At 43.2% G+C, this 14,396-nt stretch overlaps 1 protein-coding gene across 3 annotated transcripts in view; it reads right to left on the bottom strand.

Annotated features, from left to right (window-relative positions):
* Positions 1 to 74: 74 nt before the first annotated feature.
* TXLNG (taxilin gamma) overlaps positions 75 to 14,396 on the bottom strand; it is a 57,547-nt gene continuing 43,225 nt past the window's right edge. For 2 of the 3 annotated variants that reach the window (XM_015443482.3, XM_005593055.4), the window contains 5 exons: positions 12,436 to 12,555; positions 10,823 to 10,897; positions 6,874 to 6,966; positions 4,658 to 4,753; positions 75 to 3,153 (listed from right to left, as the gene is read on the bottom strand). In XM_015443482.3, coding sequence (XP_015298968.1) covers positions 2,827 to 3,153; positions 4,658 to 4,753; positions 6,874 to 6,966; positions 10,823 to 10,897; positions 12,436 to 12,555 — 711 coding nt within the window. In that variant the 3' untranslated portion in view covers positions 75 to 2,826. Of the gene's footprint in view, positions 3,154 to 4,598; positions 4,754 to 6,873; positions 6,967 to 10,822; positions 10,898 to 12,435; positions 12,556 to 14,396 lie in introns of all 3 variants that reach the window. The other variant, XM_065537939.2, reaches the window with a different exon arrangement.

Here is a 14,396-nt window from a genome sequence, read left to right as displayed (position 1 = left end):
GAAATGGGTAAAATGGTACCTTTGGACTCGTACAGTTAAGGCCACATGGATAATAAAAGAATACACAGAAGCTGTTAAGTTTATCATACATATTTACTTAATCTATACAGAATCAAGTAGATAAAATCAGATTCACATTAGTGAAAAATCTCTACAAAATGTCTTTGAAAAGCAAAACAAGACTGCCTCTTAACAATTCGTATCCTCAATGAAAGACGTGGGCTGTAAAAATAAAGCAGTGTGTTTAGCACAAACTAGAAGATATCTGCATCATTTTTTCACAGTTATTTCCATCTACAGTCTGAAAGAGGTAGATTTTTCTGCAACACCTGAGAATTGAATTGTGATAACCAGGTGTAATAAAGGCAGTTGCATACGTAACTGAAAAATACTGGTCTCAAGACCAAGAAATGTACTCCTAACAAGTCTGAGGATGAAATGGTCCATATTACCCAAGACCCAAGTTTTCTCTACACCTTGGAGTCTACTGCCACTATAAATAATACACATCATGATTCCATGATGGTGCAACAAATGCAACTTAAGTGAATTCAACATTTAAACCTTTTCTGGGCCAGCCTAGTAGCATTACAGTGTTCTAGAATATGATAGATAAGGGGGTGTGCTACAAAGCCACAACACTGGGCTGGTGAGGTGATCACTGTAGGAAGATGTCCTTCTCAGGGGGTCCCCATTTGTTTTTATTCACAGGGTAATGGGAGGAAGGGTTCTGAAAGGAACAGATGCATCCCAGACAGAATCCATATCCTTTCAAGACTACAGTAGCATCTAGCTAAAAATACAAAGTAAGCCAAAAGCAGCAGGCCAAGTACGGTTAATCACATTGCTTTAAAGCCCTTGGAAGTATGCAACAGGCCGAAGATTGACAATCTTCCACACAGGACAAGCACCACAAAGAAATGTGGTGGGCTACACAAATGGCTTAATAAAATGTTAAGAGCTGTACATCCAGCAGACTTCTTGTGAAATGTGATCATTAGTACTAATTTTAAGGTAGATTATATTTCTGATCTATACCTGCATTTCCCCCCCCACCCACCCAGGGAAATGAGCCTAGTATTTCTTTAGTAGCAGAACGGGGTGTACTCATAAGAGGCTGTTGGAGGGTATTGTTTTTTGTTTCTGACTCATTTTGAATGGTAATTAGATAATCTACTTTGTGGATTTCTTTTCCTCCACTGTTTGGCCCCTTGAATTAACATGACTGATGGTGGAGGCTTAGATACAACCCTCCACTCCAGGCGGTTTCCTATCTGTTGGACAATTTTCAATTCTTTCAACCCAGTTTAGACCATGAATGTGACAGGACTTTACAAATAAAACTTGTAACAAAGAGAAAACCCTTTTAACTGGACAAAACAGAGTTTATTCAGTCCAGTAAGCAATTTAACAAGTGTCAGTCTGATAGTTTTGCTCAGTGGAATGTGCTAACATCAGTTCTAGTAGAACCTTTTATTTCATAAAGCATTTCAATGCAAATTATACCAGGGACAAAGTCAAAACTTCCATCAGTGCAGCCTGATTAATCATCTGCATAACTGAGCCACATTCAACATTGAAACAAAGAACTAATTCAAAAGTTACGTGCTTAATTTCAAATGTTCCCCCATTCCAAGTGTAGAGACCTTGATAATACTGTGGCTTTTTTTTCCTTCTTAAAAAAAGAGATGGTAACTAAGAAGGGGGTGAGAAACAGACTGAACACATAAGTAATAGATCCTGACTAACACTCTGCCAAGTCTTCCCAAAGTAAAAATGTTGGTGCCAGTGTTTGCTTTGCAAATGAAAATCAATTTCAGTTGGTACTACTGATCGATAATGAAAATTCCCTTTTGAAAAACCTGGAGTATTTTGCTGGTGGAACTTTTGTAATAGCTTTCAAGTAGCCAGAAAGTATTGGAGAAACTTCTGCCTCGTGAAAGCTACATGTGAATTGACCATCCTTGTCTTTGACAAGGGACTTCATTGAACGGGAAACACCAACACCAGTTTTCAAAGAATAAGTGACCTTCTATGGGAAGTGGAGAATATGTACTCAAATCCCAAATCAGAATCAAACACAAACCGCCATCCTCTACAGAAGCCCCTCATGGTCCAAATCCCACACCTGAAACCAAAGCGGGATGACTGTTCAGTCACATAAACACTAAGCTTATTTGTCTAGTGATTTGCCTGCATATACTATTTTGTCGACAAGTGACATCTTTATATACATATTCTGCTGAAACTTGGATTCTAGCCATGTGGCCATCTCAATTTGTCCCAAGATATATTTTCAAAAAGCTAATTTCAGTCAAATATGCTTGTTTCTGACCCAACATTAGAGTTTTATTTTTACTTGGCATTTAAATGGGTTATTAGACAAAACTAATCACCTTGGTATTTTCTTTTTTTTGAATAATATTAATTGGGGGGGGGACCTAAGACGTTTAAATTAATATTGTTTTCACATTAAGGAACCATCATCAGAACAAAGTTCCCTTGTAATGGTCGGCCCTGTCAGTGAAATTTTCATTAGGATGATAATGTGCAAGTAGCAGGGAGAGAAAGGACAAGGCAATGAACACATGCATTCCAGTGGAGGGAGAATGAGGCCGATGTGCAACACAGCCGAGGAAAATTTATAGATTAAAACTATTCAAAACTGCTAAGCAGCCTCCTGTACCATGTAAGTCCAGTAGTTCTAAGAAAATACAGATATGGTAGAAAAAGTAAGAAAATTTTCACCACAAAACCAATAGTTAACTACTAACAGAGAAAGTTATACACAAAATATATCTCTCAATACAGTGATCACACCTCATCTTAGTCAACCGACTCAATGGCCGGAGCAGAGCCTGTGGACGGGGGCTTTTGCACGGCGCTTCTCTGGCTCTTGGACTCGGCCTCCAGGTACGCTCCCAGGGCTCTTTTCGAGGAAGTGTTCAGCTCCTTGTGAGAATCCAGAGCAGCACAGGGCTGTATCACAGGTGTTGCTAAATCCCTGTCAGCCGCTTTGAGGGATACCTGCTCTTTCAGGACTTCTACCTTCTCATTGAGCTCGTTCCTTTCTGTTTGAAGAGCCCTGCACAGCTTCTCTAACCGTTCCAGTTTTATTTGAAGGGCCTTGTACTCTTTATCACGGACTGTTTTCTGTAAGAAAAAAGAGGATTTCTGTAACTTTGTTAAGTATCAATCAGGTTACAAAAAAATTAAGCCAGCTGAGCCTTATTGGACACTTCTCACCTATGGAACGTGTTCCATCTTTTCAGCCTCCTAACATTCTAGCTAGCTAGCGTGACTGCACCTATAACTTTATACCAAATGAGATTTAGCACCATGATACTGTTTCAGGGGGACAAAATTAAATTCCTTTTGTCACTTTTTTTTGAGATGGAGTCTCGCTCTGTCGCCAGGGTGGAGTGCAGTGGCGTGATCTCGGCTCACTGCAACCTCCACCTCCTGGGTTGAAGTGATTCTCCTGCCTCAGCCTCCCGAGTAGCTGGGATTATAGGCAAGCGCCACCACGCTCAGCTAATTTTTGTATTTTTAGTAGAGACGGGGTTTCACCATGTTGGCCAGGATGGTCTTGATCTCCTGACCTCGTGATCTGTCTGCCTCGGCCTCCCACAGTGCTGGTATTACAGGCGTGAGCCAAAGATAAACTTTTTAAGACATTTCCTATTGAACTATTAGGAAATTCAAGATATTCATCATAAAGACTAGCAGACACAAAGGCCTACATACAGAACATGACTCACTTCTACATAGATTTCTCCTCTACCAATTTTTAGATGAGAAGACGACTTTTTTTTTTTCTGAGACAGAGTCTTGCTCTGTCGCCCAGGCTGGAGTGCAGTGGTGCAGTCTCGGCTCACTGCAACCTCTGTCCCCCAGGTTCAAGCAATTCTGCTGCCTCAGCCTCCTGAGTAGCTGGGATTATAGGCATGCACCACCACACCCAGCTAATTTTTGTATTTTTAGTAGAGATGGGGTTTCACCATGTTGGCCAGGAAGGTCTCGATCTCTTGGCCTCGTGATCTGCCCGCCTCAGCCTCCCAAAGTGCTGGGATTACAGGCGTGAGCCACTGCGCCCAGCCGAGAACAAGGTTCTTGTACACATGTGCCCCAGCATATTCTTTCCTGAAGTGTTATAATAAAACAGGCAAAATGTACTTTGTTGCTTTTTTGAAAGCCTAGTAAGTCAAGCTAGAAAGGCCCTACATGCTGCATCAGCATCACCTGCATGCTTTTTAGAAAGGCAGATTACCTGCCTCCGGCCCTGAGGACTAGTGACTCAGAGCCTCCGGGTGGAGCCCAGCAATCCTGGTCTTAACAAGCTCAAGTTTGAAAAATCATTGCTGTAGAAAAAAGCAAAATCTAGACGTTTTACGCTATCTCTGACACAAGCCTGGGCTGGCTAACTGGGTGTTAGGAAGCTCAGCCCCTCACTTGGGGCCCTGTCCCTAACCTAACTTCCAGGAAAGAAGTCACAGATTCTTACCCAGCAACTCAACCCCACCCCCGCCCCAACTCGGGCTGGAGTCCTCAGCTATGGCAGTAGTGTTAGAGCACACGTCCCCGGCCCGGATAGATACCTGAACTCAAGGAGTCCCCATGACTAAGACTACACTTTAGTCGCAGGAAACCATCTCACCTCTTCAGCCATTTGCAGAAGTGCTTTATTATTGTTTTCCCATTTGGTACGCCATATTATTGTTTCTTTTTCCAGTTTTTTAATTTTCTTTGTCATCTGTGAACACAATTGCACATTTAAATTCTAAGTTCCCTTCCTTATCTCTACTCCCTGTCCCACTACACAAAAATGCTGCTGTGCCCCTCCACTCCCCCATCCCTGCACCTGCCTCACCCGGCTGACAGCTGTGTGTGTCTTTATAGAAGTAGCTGTGCCTGCCTGTCGGTAGCAGAGCTTATCTCAGAAGCTCCGAGGGTGGAACCAAAGGGGGTTTGTATTATGAGAAAACCAAATTCAATCTCCATTTCAGAGGCAGCAGCACATGGAGGAAGCTGTCAGCCACCACACTCTGAACTCAGTTAAGGCTGAAGTGCAGCTTTCATCCCAGCTCTGGGTAGTGAGAGACAAGCCCTCCTTATCCCTAAGTTGTATGAAAAAAATGCCCATGACTGAGTTTTCTGTCCATTAAACGAATTCCTCAGATTCTTGGGAAGACAGCGATCTTCAGCCCCACAAGACATTAAGAACTGATGCTCCACCACAACCTCCAAGAACACATCAGTTTTAGAACTCAAGGCAGCATGATTCAGATAAGACTCCAGTGACCAAGAAGATAAAAGTAGTTAATACCTCAGCTTTGGTCATCCTCACAAGTCATGAGGCTGATTTACTTCAGATTTTGCTAAAGATAAAGTGGGTCCCCAAATCAGGGAAGTGTTAAACCTACGCTACCAGAACACAGTTTTCAGAAATTCAGGATGCATTTATCCATGCCTGTAACCAGCTACATTCCCAATATGCCTTCATCCACTGTTGACTGCACACCAGCTCTGATCCAGGTCGGGGCACTGAGCCAGGTGGCGTTAAGGGAAACAAGGACAAGACACAGCCAGCACCCTGTGCCTTGGGTAATTACCCACAAAACTGTAACACAAGGCAAACTGGGACAAAGGCCGTGGGAAGAGCTGGTGGAAGACCCAGGTTGACTGCTGACCCATAGTGACCTCTGCAGCCACGGACAGAGAGGAATGTGTTCCAGTCCCAGAGGACCAGAAGGATGGCAGATCCAGGAGGCGGGAACTCTGTTCCACCTCACCAGTGAGTCTGTGCTGGCGTCCAGCTATCACTTGCACTGTGCCTAACAGCGCCCCCTCGACTGCAGCCTCAACGGAAAGGACTGGCAGGCAGAACGAATCTGCTGCTCATGGAATTCTCCAGATTACCAGGTCTAAAAATACCTGGAGGTGGTAATTTGAGCACCAATCAGCCACATGGTAACTGAGTACATGTTAATGTGCCAAGCACTGTCTGAAATACTCTATTTCATGAAGGACAGGTTTTTTGTTACCATTTTTAACAGTGAAGGAACAGAAAGGTTAAACAACTTGTCCACAGTCACACGTTCTATGATGCAACTGGGACATTAACCCAGGGCACATGGTCTCCATCACTGTGTGAGATCTAATAATAGTCATGACTAACATCTATTGAATGCTAACAAAGTGCCAGGCACTACTGTACTTCTCCCCAACCCAACACTGTGTTTTTAAATCCTCCATTTTTAAGGGAAGGATGCCAAGTAAAATAAGGCTGGCTGGCTGGCTGGCTGGATATGTATAGAATTACATATTTTGGTCCTTAGCTTGATCTCAAGGATATCTCTTTCCTTAACATAGGCAACAAAATGCAACAGAAGCAAAAGAATTGGTTTGGTCAGGGGAGAAAGAATTCCATGGGAGTAAAGATAAGAAAAACAGAGAAGCTAAAAAAGGTAGAAACACTGATACATCAACCAACCAAAACGTGATTATTCTTCTAGGCTTGGACGTCTTTCAACAGTTTAATCTCCAAGGTCACAGAGTTTTATGAGAGGGGTGAGGATGATCCTCTAAAGTGGTTAAAACAAACAAAAAACAGCAACACACCAAAAAATCACCACTTTATTTCTAACAAGTTGCATTTAATATAGGATTTCACTATAATAAAAGAGAGCACAGAGGACATTAGCTACTTGGGGTACACTGAGGGCAAAATGACCAAAAATGCCACTGGAGATCACTAAAGAGAAAATGAAGACAGTATCATAACAATGGGAACTCAGCAAAGTAGTAATCACACTTAAAAGAGCTTATACAAATTCCATTTGATATAATATTCTACTAAAAATATGCAAATACCTTTTCCATTTCCTGTCTGAAGGTTGTAAACAGTTCATTGCTTTTTGCCATGGTAGTCTGGAATTCTTCAAACTTATCCATATAAAGAGAAAGCTACCGGAAAAAAAGTATGAAACATTCTGAGTTCCACGCAAACAATTTCCGTTCCCAAACTTTCAAAAGAACGTAGTACAGTTACTTATTACAAGTGATAGAAATACAAACAAATGCACATCCAATCCTTGGACACCAGACATAGATGGCTAAAGTTCTGACAACCCACAGAAATGCATGAAAACTGAGGACATTCTGTTGACTTTAATATTAGATCTCCACCCATTGATCATAACACAGCCTGAAGGATGTGGTGACTAGAAACGTCATGCATGTGGAGTGCTCGCCCAACTACCCCTCTCCTGCCATGTGAAAACTGTCCTAGGGAAAAGATCATTCCTTTAGAATACCACCTGCAGAGTTTAGTTTGATAGCAATGGTATCTCTTTCCTTAATGTAGGGAGGAAAATGCAACAGAAGCCAAAGAATTGGTTTGGCTGGGGAAGAAGAATTCGGTGAGAGTAAAATTAAAAGAAAACGTAGAGATCTACTCCTTTTTTTTTTTTTTTTTTGAGACGGAGTCTCACTCTGTCGCCCAGACTGGAGTGCAGTGGCGCAATCTCGGCTCACTGCAAGCTCTGCCTCCCGGGTTCACACCATTCTCCTGCCTCAGCCTCCCGAGTAGCTGTGACTACAGGCGCCCGCCACCACGCCCGGCTAATTTTTTGTATTTTTAGGAGAGACGGGGTTTCACCATGTTAGCCAGGATGGTCTCGATCTCCTGACCTTGTGATCCGCCCACCTTGGCCTCCTAAAGTGCTGGGATTACAGGCGTGAGCCACTGCGCCCTGCCGAGATCTACTCTTAACATAGTCCTACCCTCAAGGAATTTTTATTTAAGGATGAGGAAAAAAATGCCAACCAACAAGGCAATCAGAATATAAAATGCAGTCACCATCTTCTCCCCCTTAGAAAGGAGTCTAGAGAAGTGCAAGGGGAAGGGCACAGTGAGGCTCAGGATACTTAGGGGAAGCTTCCTGTGGGAGGCCTGAGCTGGGCCTCATGGGTGAGCTGAATGAGTTCGTCTTAGACCAGGAGGAAACCTTTCAGAGACCATCCAACATAATGACATTATTTTCAGGATAGGGGAACAGAGAGAGACCCAGAGGAATAAAGTATTTTGGGCAAGATCACACGATAGATACAAGAAAAGCAGAGAAGAATAAAGGCTCTTCAGAGGCCAAGAAAGAGCATAAGCAGTGCTGGATGCAGAATATTCACCAGCACCACCTAGCACACAGGATGCGGGGCAGGGTGGAATATGATGGTGCCCGCCCAACCACAGCCAGCAGGGGGACGGGCCATGCAGGAAGCACGTTAGCAGCACACACTGTGGTGTGGTGGACGCAGAAGCCAACTGAAAGTTAGTCATCTCACAGTGACCTTGTGTTTGTCAGGCTAGACGAGGTCCCTGTGAGATGGCCAAGCCACGTCTGCCCAAGGGCCTGGCCTGGGATGAGGACAAAGCAGGAAGATAAATGCAGGGTGACCTGGAGAATACACAGGATTTGTTAGCAGACACTGACGGGGCCTCTGACAAAGCAAGCCTGGGGTTGGGGCCAAGAGTGGTGCTCACGCAGAGGGAGGGAGCAGTATTAGTGCCTGAGGGACATTTAGAAGTTACAGCAGTTTTGATGTGGTCCTTTAGGGTCTCACTCGGTCACTCAGGTTGGAGTGCAGTGGAGCAATCACGGCTCACTGCAGCCTTGACCTCCCTCTTGGGCTCAAGCAATCCTCCCATCTCAGCCTCCTGAATAGAGGGGACTACAGGCACACATCACCACGCCTGGCTTTTTTTTTTTTTTTTTTTTTTGAGACAGAGTTTCACTCTGTCGCCCAGGCTGGAGTGCAGTGGTGCAATCTTGGCTCACTGCAACCTCCGCCTCCCTGGTTCAAGTGATTCTCCTGCCTCAGCCTCCCAAGTAGCTGGGACTACAGGTGCGTGCCACCATGCCCAGCTAATTTTTTATATTTTTAGTAGAGACAGGGTTTCACCATGTTAGCCAGGATGGTCTTGAACTCTTGACCTAGTGATCCACCTGCCTCAGCCTCCCAAAGTGCTGAGATTACAAGCGTGAGCCACTGCGCCCAGCTAATTTTTGTATTTTTTATAGAGATGGGGTTTCACCATGTTGCTCTGGCTGGTCTCAAACTCCTAAGCTCAAGCGATCCGCCCGCCTTGGCTGGGATTACAGGCATGAGCCACTGTGCCTGGCAGCCATGGTCCACTTTTATTGAAGATGGAACATCCAAATAAAGACTGTCCCATGTGAGAGTTCAACGCTGGCCCGATGGGTAGCCAGTAAGTGGCCCCTATCATCACACATGGACCTCCATGGCTAGATTATAAAACAGCGGGTCAAGACAGCACAAAGTATCACCAGCAGATGCTGGGAAATGACATAGTGACAGCAGAAAAGGGGAGATATGCTTGGGAAGGACGGCCACATTTAGGTAGAGGAAAACAAGAGGTGACAGCAAAGGAAACAAAATAGTGACTGGATAAGAGGACTCTGAGTGGTACAGATCACAGACAACAGAAGCTACGGTGGTGACAGTACAACAGAATGGGAGCTGGCCTGCGGGCTTGGTAAAAGGGCCCTCTGGTGACTTCTGCAGCATTATCAATGACTCCCACATTCAGGAACATCTTCCAAAACCATCTGGAGACTTTACACCTTCTCCACATCAATTCTCATCTCTATTTACATGGACAACTGACTGGATAGGGCTGATAAGTAAGGGATTCAAATCTTGAAGCTTTCTGGCATGATCTTCAGTTCCAAAGATTCTTCATATCTGACACTCTTGAATATTCACACTCAGTTAGGCTAGCTTTATAGGACCTTAAATTCACCACATTGTAAGATGTTCCCAAAGAAAAGCAGCGCTCCAAAGAGGTGCGCGTGAAGACCACGTCAGTCTCAAGATATCAGTGTTATATCACAGCTAATCTAGAGTCTTCACGAAAACTTATGATAAACTTTTAAATAAGTAACACTTCTTTCAGCCAAATGTAATCTAGTTAACTGAAAAAAGGATGAATGTACAGGTACAAACGCCTAATTTTACCCATCTGTAAAGCCACAGCAAGTCTTTCCTGTACCTTTTTTTTTTTTTTTTTTTTTTTTTTAAGGAGATAGCTCCTCCTACACTCATTCCACACAAGGTAACCACAGAGAGAAATCACAGTAGGACACACTTACAGGGTCTGGACTGAGCGAGAGGGAAGGCCCTGATGAAAAACACCAGCACAAGCGATCCTGCTGCCTCGGACTCCTGAGTAGCTGGGACTACAGGCGCATGCCACCACGCCCAGCTATATGTAGTTTTTAAAATAACTTATGTGCTTATAGCACAAAACTCTAAAAATATTAGAGTTCACGACATGAAACTGCCATTTTTTTAGGCCAAGGACATATTCTTGTCTTCTTTAGCAATTTCATGCAGTTCAACTTAATACAAAATAAATAAAATATGCAGATGTCTCAGTTTTCCTTTAGTGGGAAATGTAGTGGGAACAGACTGAAAAAGGGAGGAATTATCTGGACTCTTGGAAAGGTTACTGGAGACAGGCTGACCAACCATCCCAGGCTGGCTGAGATGGGGCATCTCCTGGGACACAAGGCTTTCAGTACTAAACCCAGGAAAGTGCTGGGCAAATTGCGATGAGGTAGTTAACCTAAATGAAGTGGAAAATCCCAAGAGGGCCATGAGATTTCTGCCTCAATCCTGGTCAGCTCTGGCTGGGAAAAAGCAAAAAGCAAAACCATCTTAGAGGAGACTGAAGATACGCAGAATCAAAGGAACCACAGATTTTTCTTACAAATTGTACTCTCCCCTGCTGTGAAGTTACCTGCTGTTTTAGTTGTACTTCTTGCTGTTTCATTTGTTCGTATTTGTGCCTCGATTCTGTCGCTTCTTTTAATAACTAGAAAACAGAAACATTCTGGCAAAATGCTAATAGTAATTACAAACAGGACTAAATATCAAATGATCAGAGTTAGGCTTCATCCTTCTGCTATTTTAGCAAGAACCACAGGTCTACAGATGAAACATTCTATTCCCACAAATTGCCATTTACCTGTATCTTCTATCTGTCCCGCTGGTTAACACTTAGGAATGTAGGAATTATCTTTTATTGCTGAAGCAGATAAAGTACCCTGGGGGCCTAATATGGTTTATAAAACTCAGTTAAATTGTTGTGTTTTAGGTGAAAATAATTACACGTACAGTATTAGCAGAAAACATGGCTGGGAACCTTGATATTGTCTGGGTGACTCAGAAAGCCTCGCTATTCCCTGAGGCAAGATGAGGCAGGGTGAAAGGGTATGGGGAAAGCAACGCAATCAATCTGAGACCTGGTTTCTGAGCACTTTTTTAGAAAGCAGGGAGGGGATGGGCATTTTCATTTATATATAGTACTTGTGCTTTCAAAAAAATTACAAAGTTGCATAGTAGGCAGCTGTGAAATTCAGTCCCTGAAGTAAAATATCACGCATAGTCCAAAGAAGCCTAGAAAAGTCCTACTGAAGCAACCAGAAAGTACACACATGTAATGTATGTATGTATGTATGTGTGTGTATATACAATTTATACTCCAACTTTGGAAATGATAACCATTTCTCAGCTAAACACTGGATACCACTGTCAGTTCATATTGAAGGATCACACTGTATGAAAAACATGTCTCTCTAAACCCTAGATGCACTCAGTGTGACACGCCCGTATGATGAGGGCCACTCAGGAACTGAATCTTCACACCGTGCTCATGTCAGGGTTGTGGATCCAACAGTCTGCATTATTGCAATCATTTCTCCCTTGTGGATAAGCGCACACAGCTGAATTTGCACATGGTAATATACACACCCAATGAGATTCCACTGTATTCACAATTACTGACAGGCAACAGAATCTCAGCATACACTGGCAACAATGGTGAGTGATTAGGGTAGAAAATTCTGTTAAAATTTTTATCAGAAAATTATACCAGAGAAAGTAAATAAATGACTTCCCCAGTTTCAAGTTACTTGTTTGAAAACAAAATGTAACCATATATAGGAGACCTGTGGCTTGGTAAGCTTGCTGTTAAACTGAATCACCAAATTTAACATGCTAAATGTGAGCACAACTCTTGAACCTGATGACCATTATCTAAGATGGGAACTAAATATTCTAAGCACAGAAAAACAACAAGTACAGGTCTTCCCACTGATTTGGTGTAATCTCTCCAGTGTATTTTCCGTATAAAAGGTTAAACAGAAATAAACAGCCAAATACTTTCTAGCACACACACACCACACACTCTCTTCTAAATGGAGCAAAACACCAGCTGGCATGGCCCCAGGTGCTACATTAAAGGTAGAATAGATAAATGTTTCAAACAGCCTTGGTTACAATTTGATGTTTCAAATGGCCTCATGCACAATGTTGGCAATAATGTCTTTGTTTTTAAGAAGTAGAACTTACAAACTCTCTCTCTCTCTGATGTTTTTCATCAGCTTCTTTTATCAGTTGTGTAGTTTGCTGCAGTTTGGCATCCACGAGCTGTTGTTGCAGTTCCTTATGTTTGAACACCTTATCAATGTGCTATGGGAAAAGGAGAGTTTCTTCCATCACTCACCAAAGAAAGGAGCACAGTGGGGAGGAAACGTCACAACAGTTACAGCACCCTGCTCACCCTGCTGTTCTGCTGCTACCACTGCAGCTAAGAACACCAGATCTCTCTCCCTGTATACTCCACTTAGAGAAGTGGCTACTGGACACCACCTTGCAAACCATCCCACACCGGCAGGAGCACGGCCCTCTGACTGCTGCTGCCTGTTCCCCCGCCCTGTCAGACATGGGCTGTCCCCCTCACCAGCTTAGTACTTCCTATTTCTGCCCCACACTGAAAACAAGGCTCAGAGTGCACCAAGACAAAGAAGGGTAAGAAGAGCAAAGTACTAAACCATACATCATGCACACAGTTCCTTTTCGTCCTCCCCAAATTTTCCCAAATTCCTCAGCTGGAGGCAACATGGTATGACGGTAGGAATGGCCCAGGTCAAACCCTGGCCAGTGTGTGGCCCTGGGCTAATTCCTCTCCACGCTGAAGCGCAGTGCCCTCCTCTGTACAGGGGGATACCTCCACCTACCTTGCAGAGCTGTAACAGTAAATGCGACGGTGGCACTAGGTAAGGTGCTTGGTGCCTGGCACACTTTAGACATTAGGTAAAAGCTCATTAGTATTTCCAAACAAAACTGTTAAGTGGTTACTGATGTATAATAAAGTCAACAGAACAATCCCTTCCCAGCTGGAGAAACAGAACTCTTCTAGTTACAATACCCTATATGAGAGGGGAAAATGCTGGTTGGTAAAATAAGGTGGTCTAACTATGTATTGAGAGCACCACACACAACTGATCTTCGCCTGCAAGTAATCTGATCATTATATTCTGACCAAAGGACATTACATAAGACACACACAATATGATTTAAACAAATCTCATTTTCTAATCTGCTCCATCAATTATGAGGTACATAGACTGTCAAAACAAACAACAAAACTAAAAGAACCACTTTAAGACAATTAAGGGCTTTATAATCTAATAAAAACAAAATTTCACCTCTACAACAAAAAAGACGTTTCTTCAATAAGTACACTGCAAGAATAAAGGGGGGGGCCTATATTTTAGAGACTGGCGTTATATAAATCAGTGAAATGGACTTTCTTTGGATCTTGTTTCAAACAATTTCTCTTTTAAAAAGAAGCCAATCCAAAAAATTTGAATAGTGACTAGATACTTAATATTCAGTAATTGTTATTTATTTATTTATTTATTTAGAGACAGTCTCACTCCCGTCACCCAGCCATGAGTACAGTGGTGCACTCATGGCTCACTGCAGCCTCGACTTCCCGGCCTCAGGTGATCCTCCTGCCTCACTCTTCTGAGTAGCTGGGACTACAGGTGAGTACAACCTCACCCGGCTAGTCTTCGTGTTTTTTGTAGAGACAGGCTTTCGCCATATTACCCAAGCTGGTCTCGAACTCCTAGGCTCAAGCAATCCTCCTGCCTTGGCCTCCCAAAGTGCTGGGATTACAGGCGTGAGCCACTGCATCTGGCCTATCTGTTAATTTTTTAGGTATGAAACTGGTATTGTGGTTATACTTAAATCCTTATTTTTTTGAGCTACACATTCAAATATCTATCCATGGAATATCTGACATCTTGGATTTGCTTCAAAATAATCTAGGGGAACAGAGATGAAATTATCAGCCAGGTACAGTGGCTCACATCTACAATCCCAGCACTTTGGGAAGCCAAGACAGGGAGGATCGCCTGAGCCCAGGAGTTCAAGACCAGCCTGGGCAATTTAGCCAGAAACTGTCTACACACACACACACACACACATACTCTCTCTCTCTCTCATACACACACACACACACA

This window comes from Macaca fascicularis, chromosome X (assembly GCF_037993035.2).
Source record: "Macaca fascicularis isolate 582-1 chromosome X, T2T-MFA8v1.1".
Classification (NCBI taxonomy): domain Eukaryota; kingdom Metazoa; phylum Chordata; class Mammalia; order Primates; family Cercopithecidae; genus Macaca; species Macaca fascicularis.
This window is presented reverse-complemented; position numbering and strand designations above follow the sequence as displayed.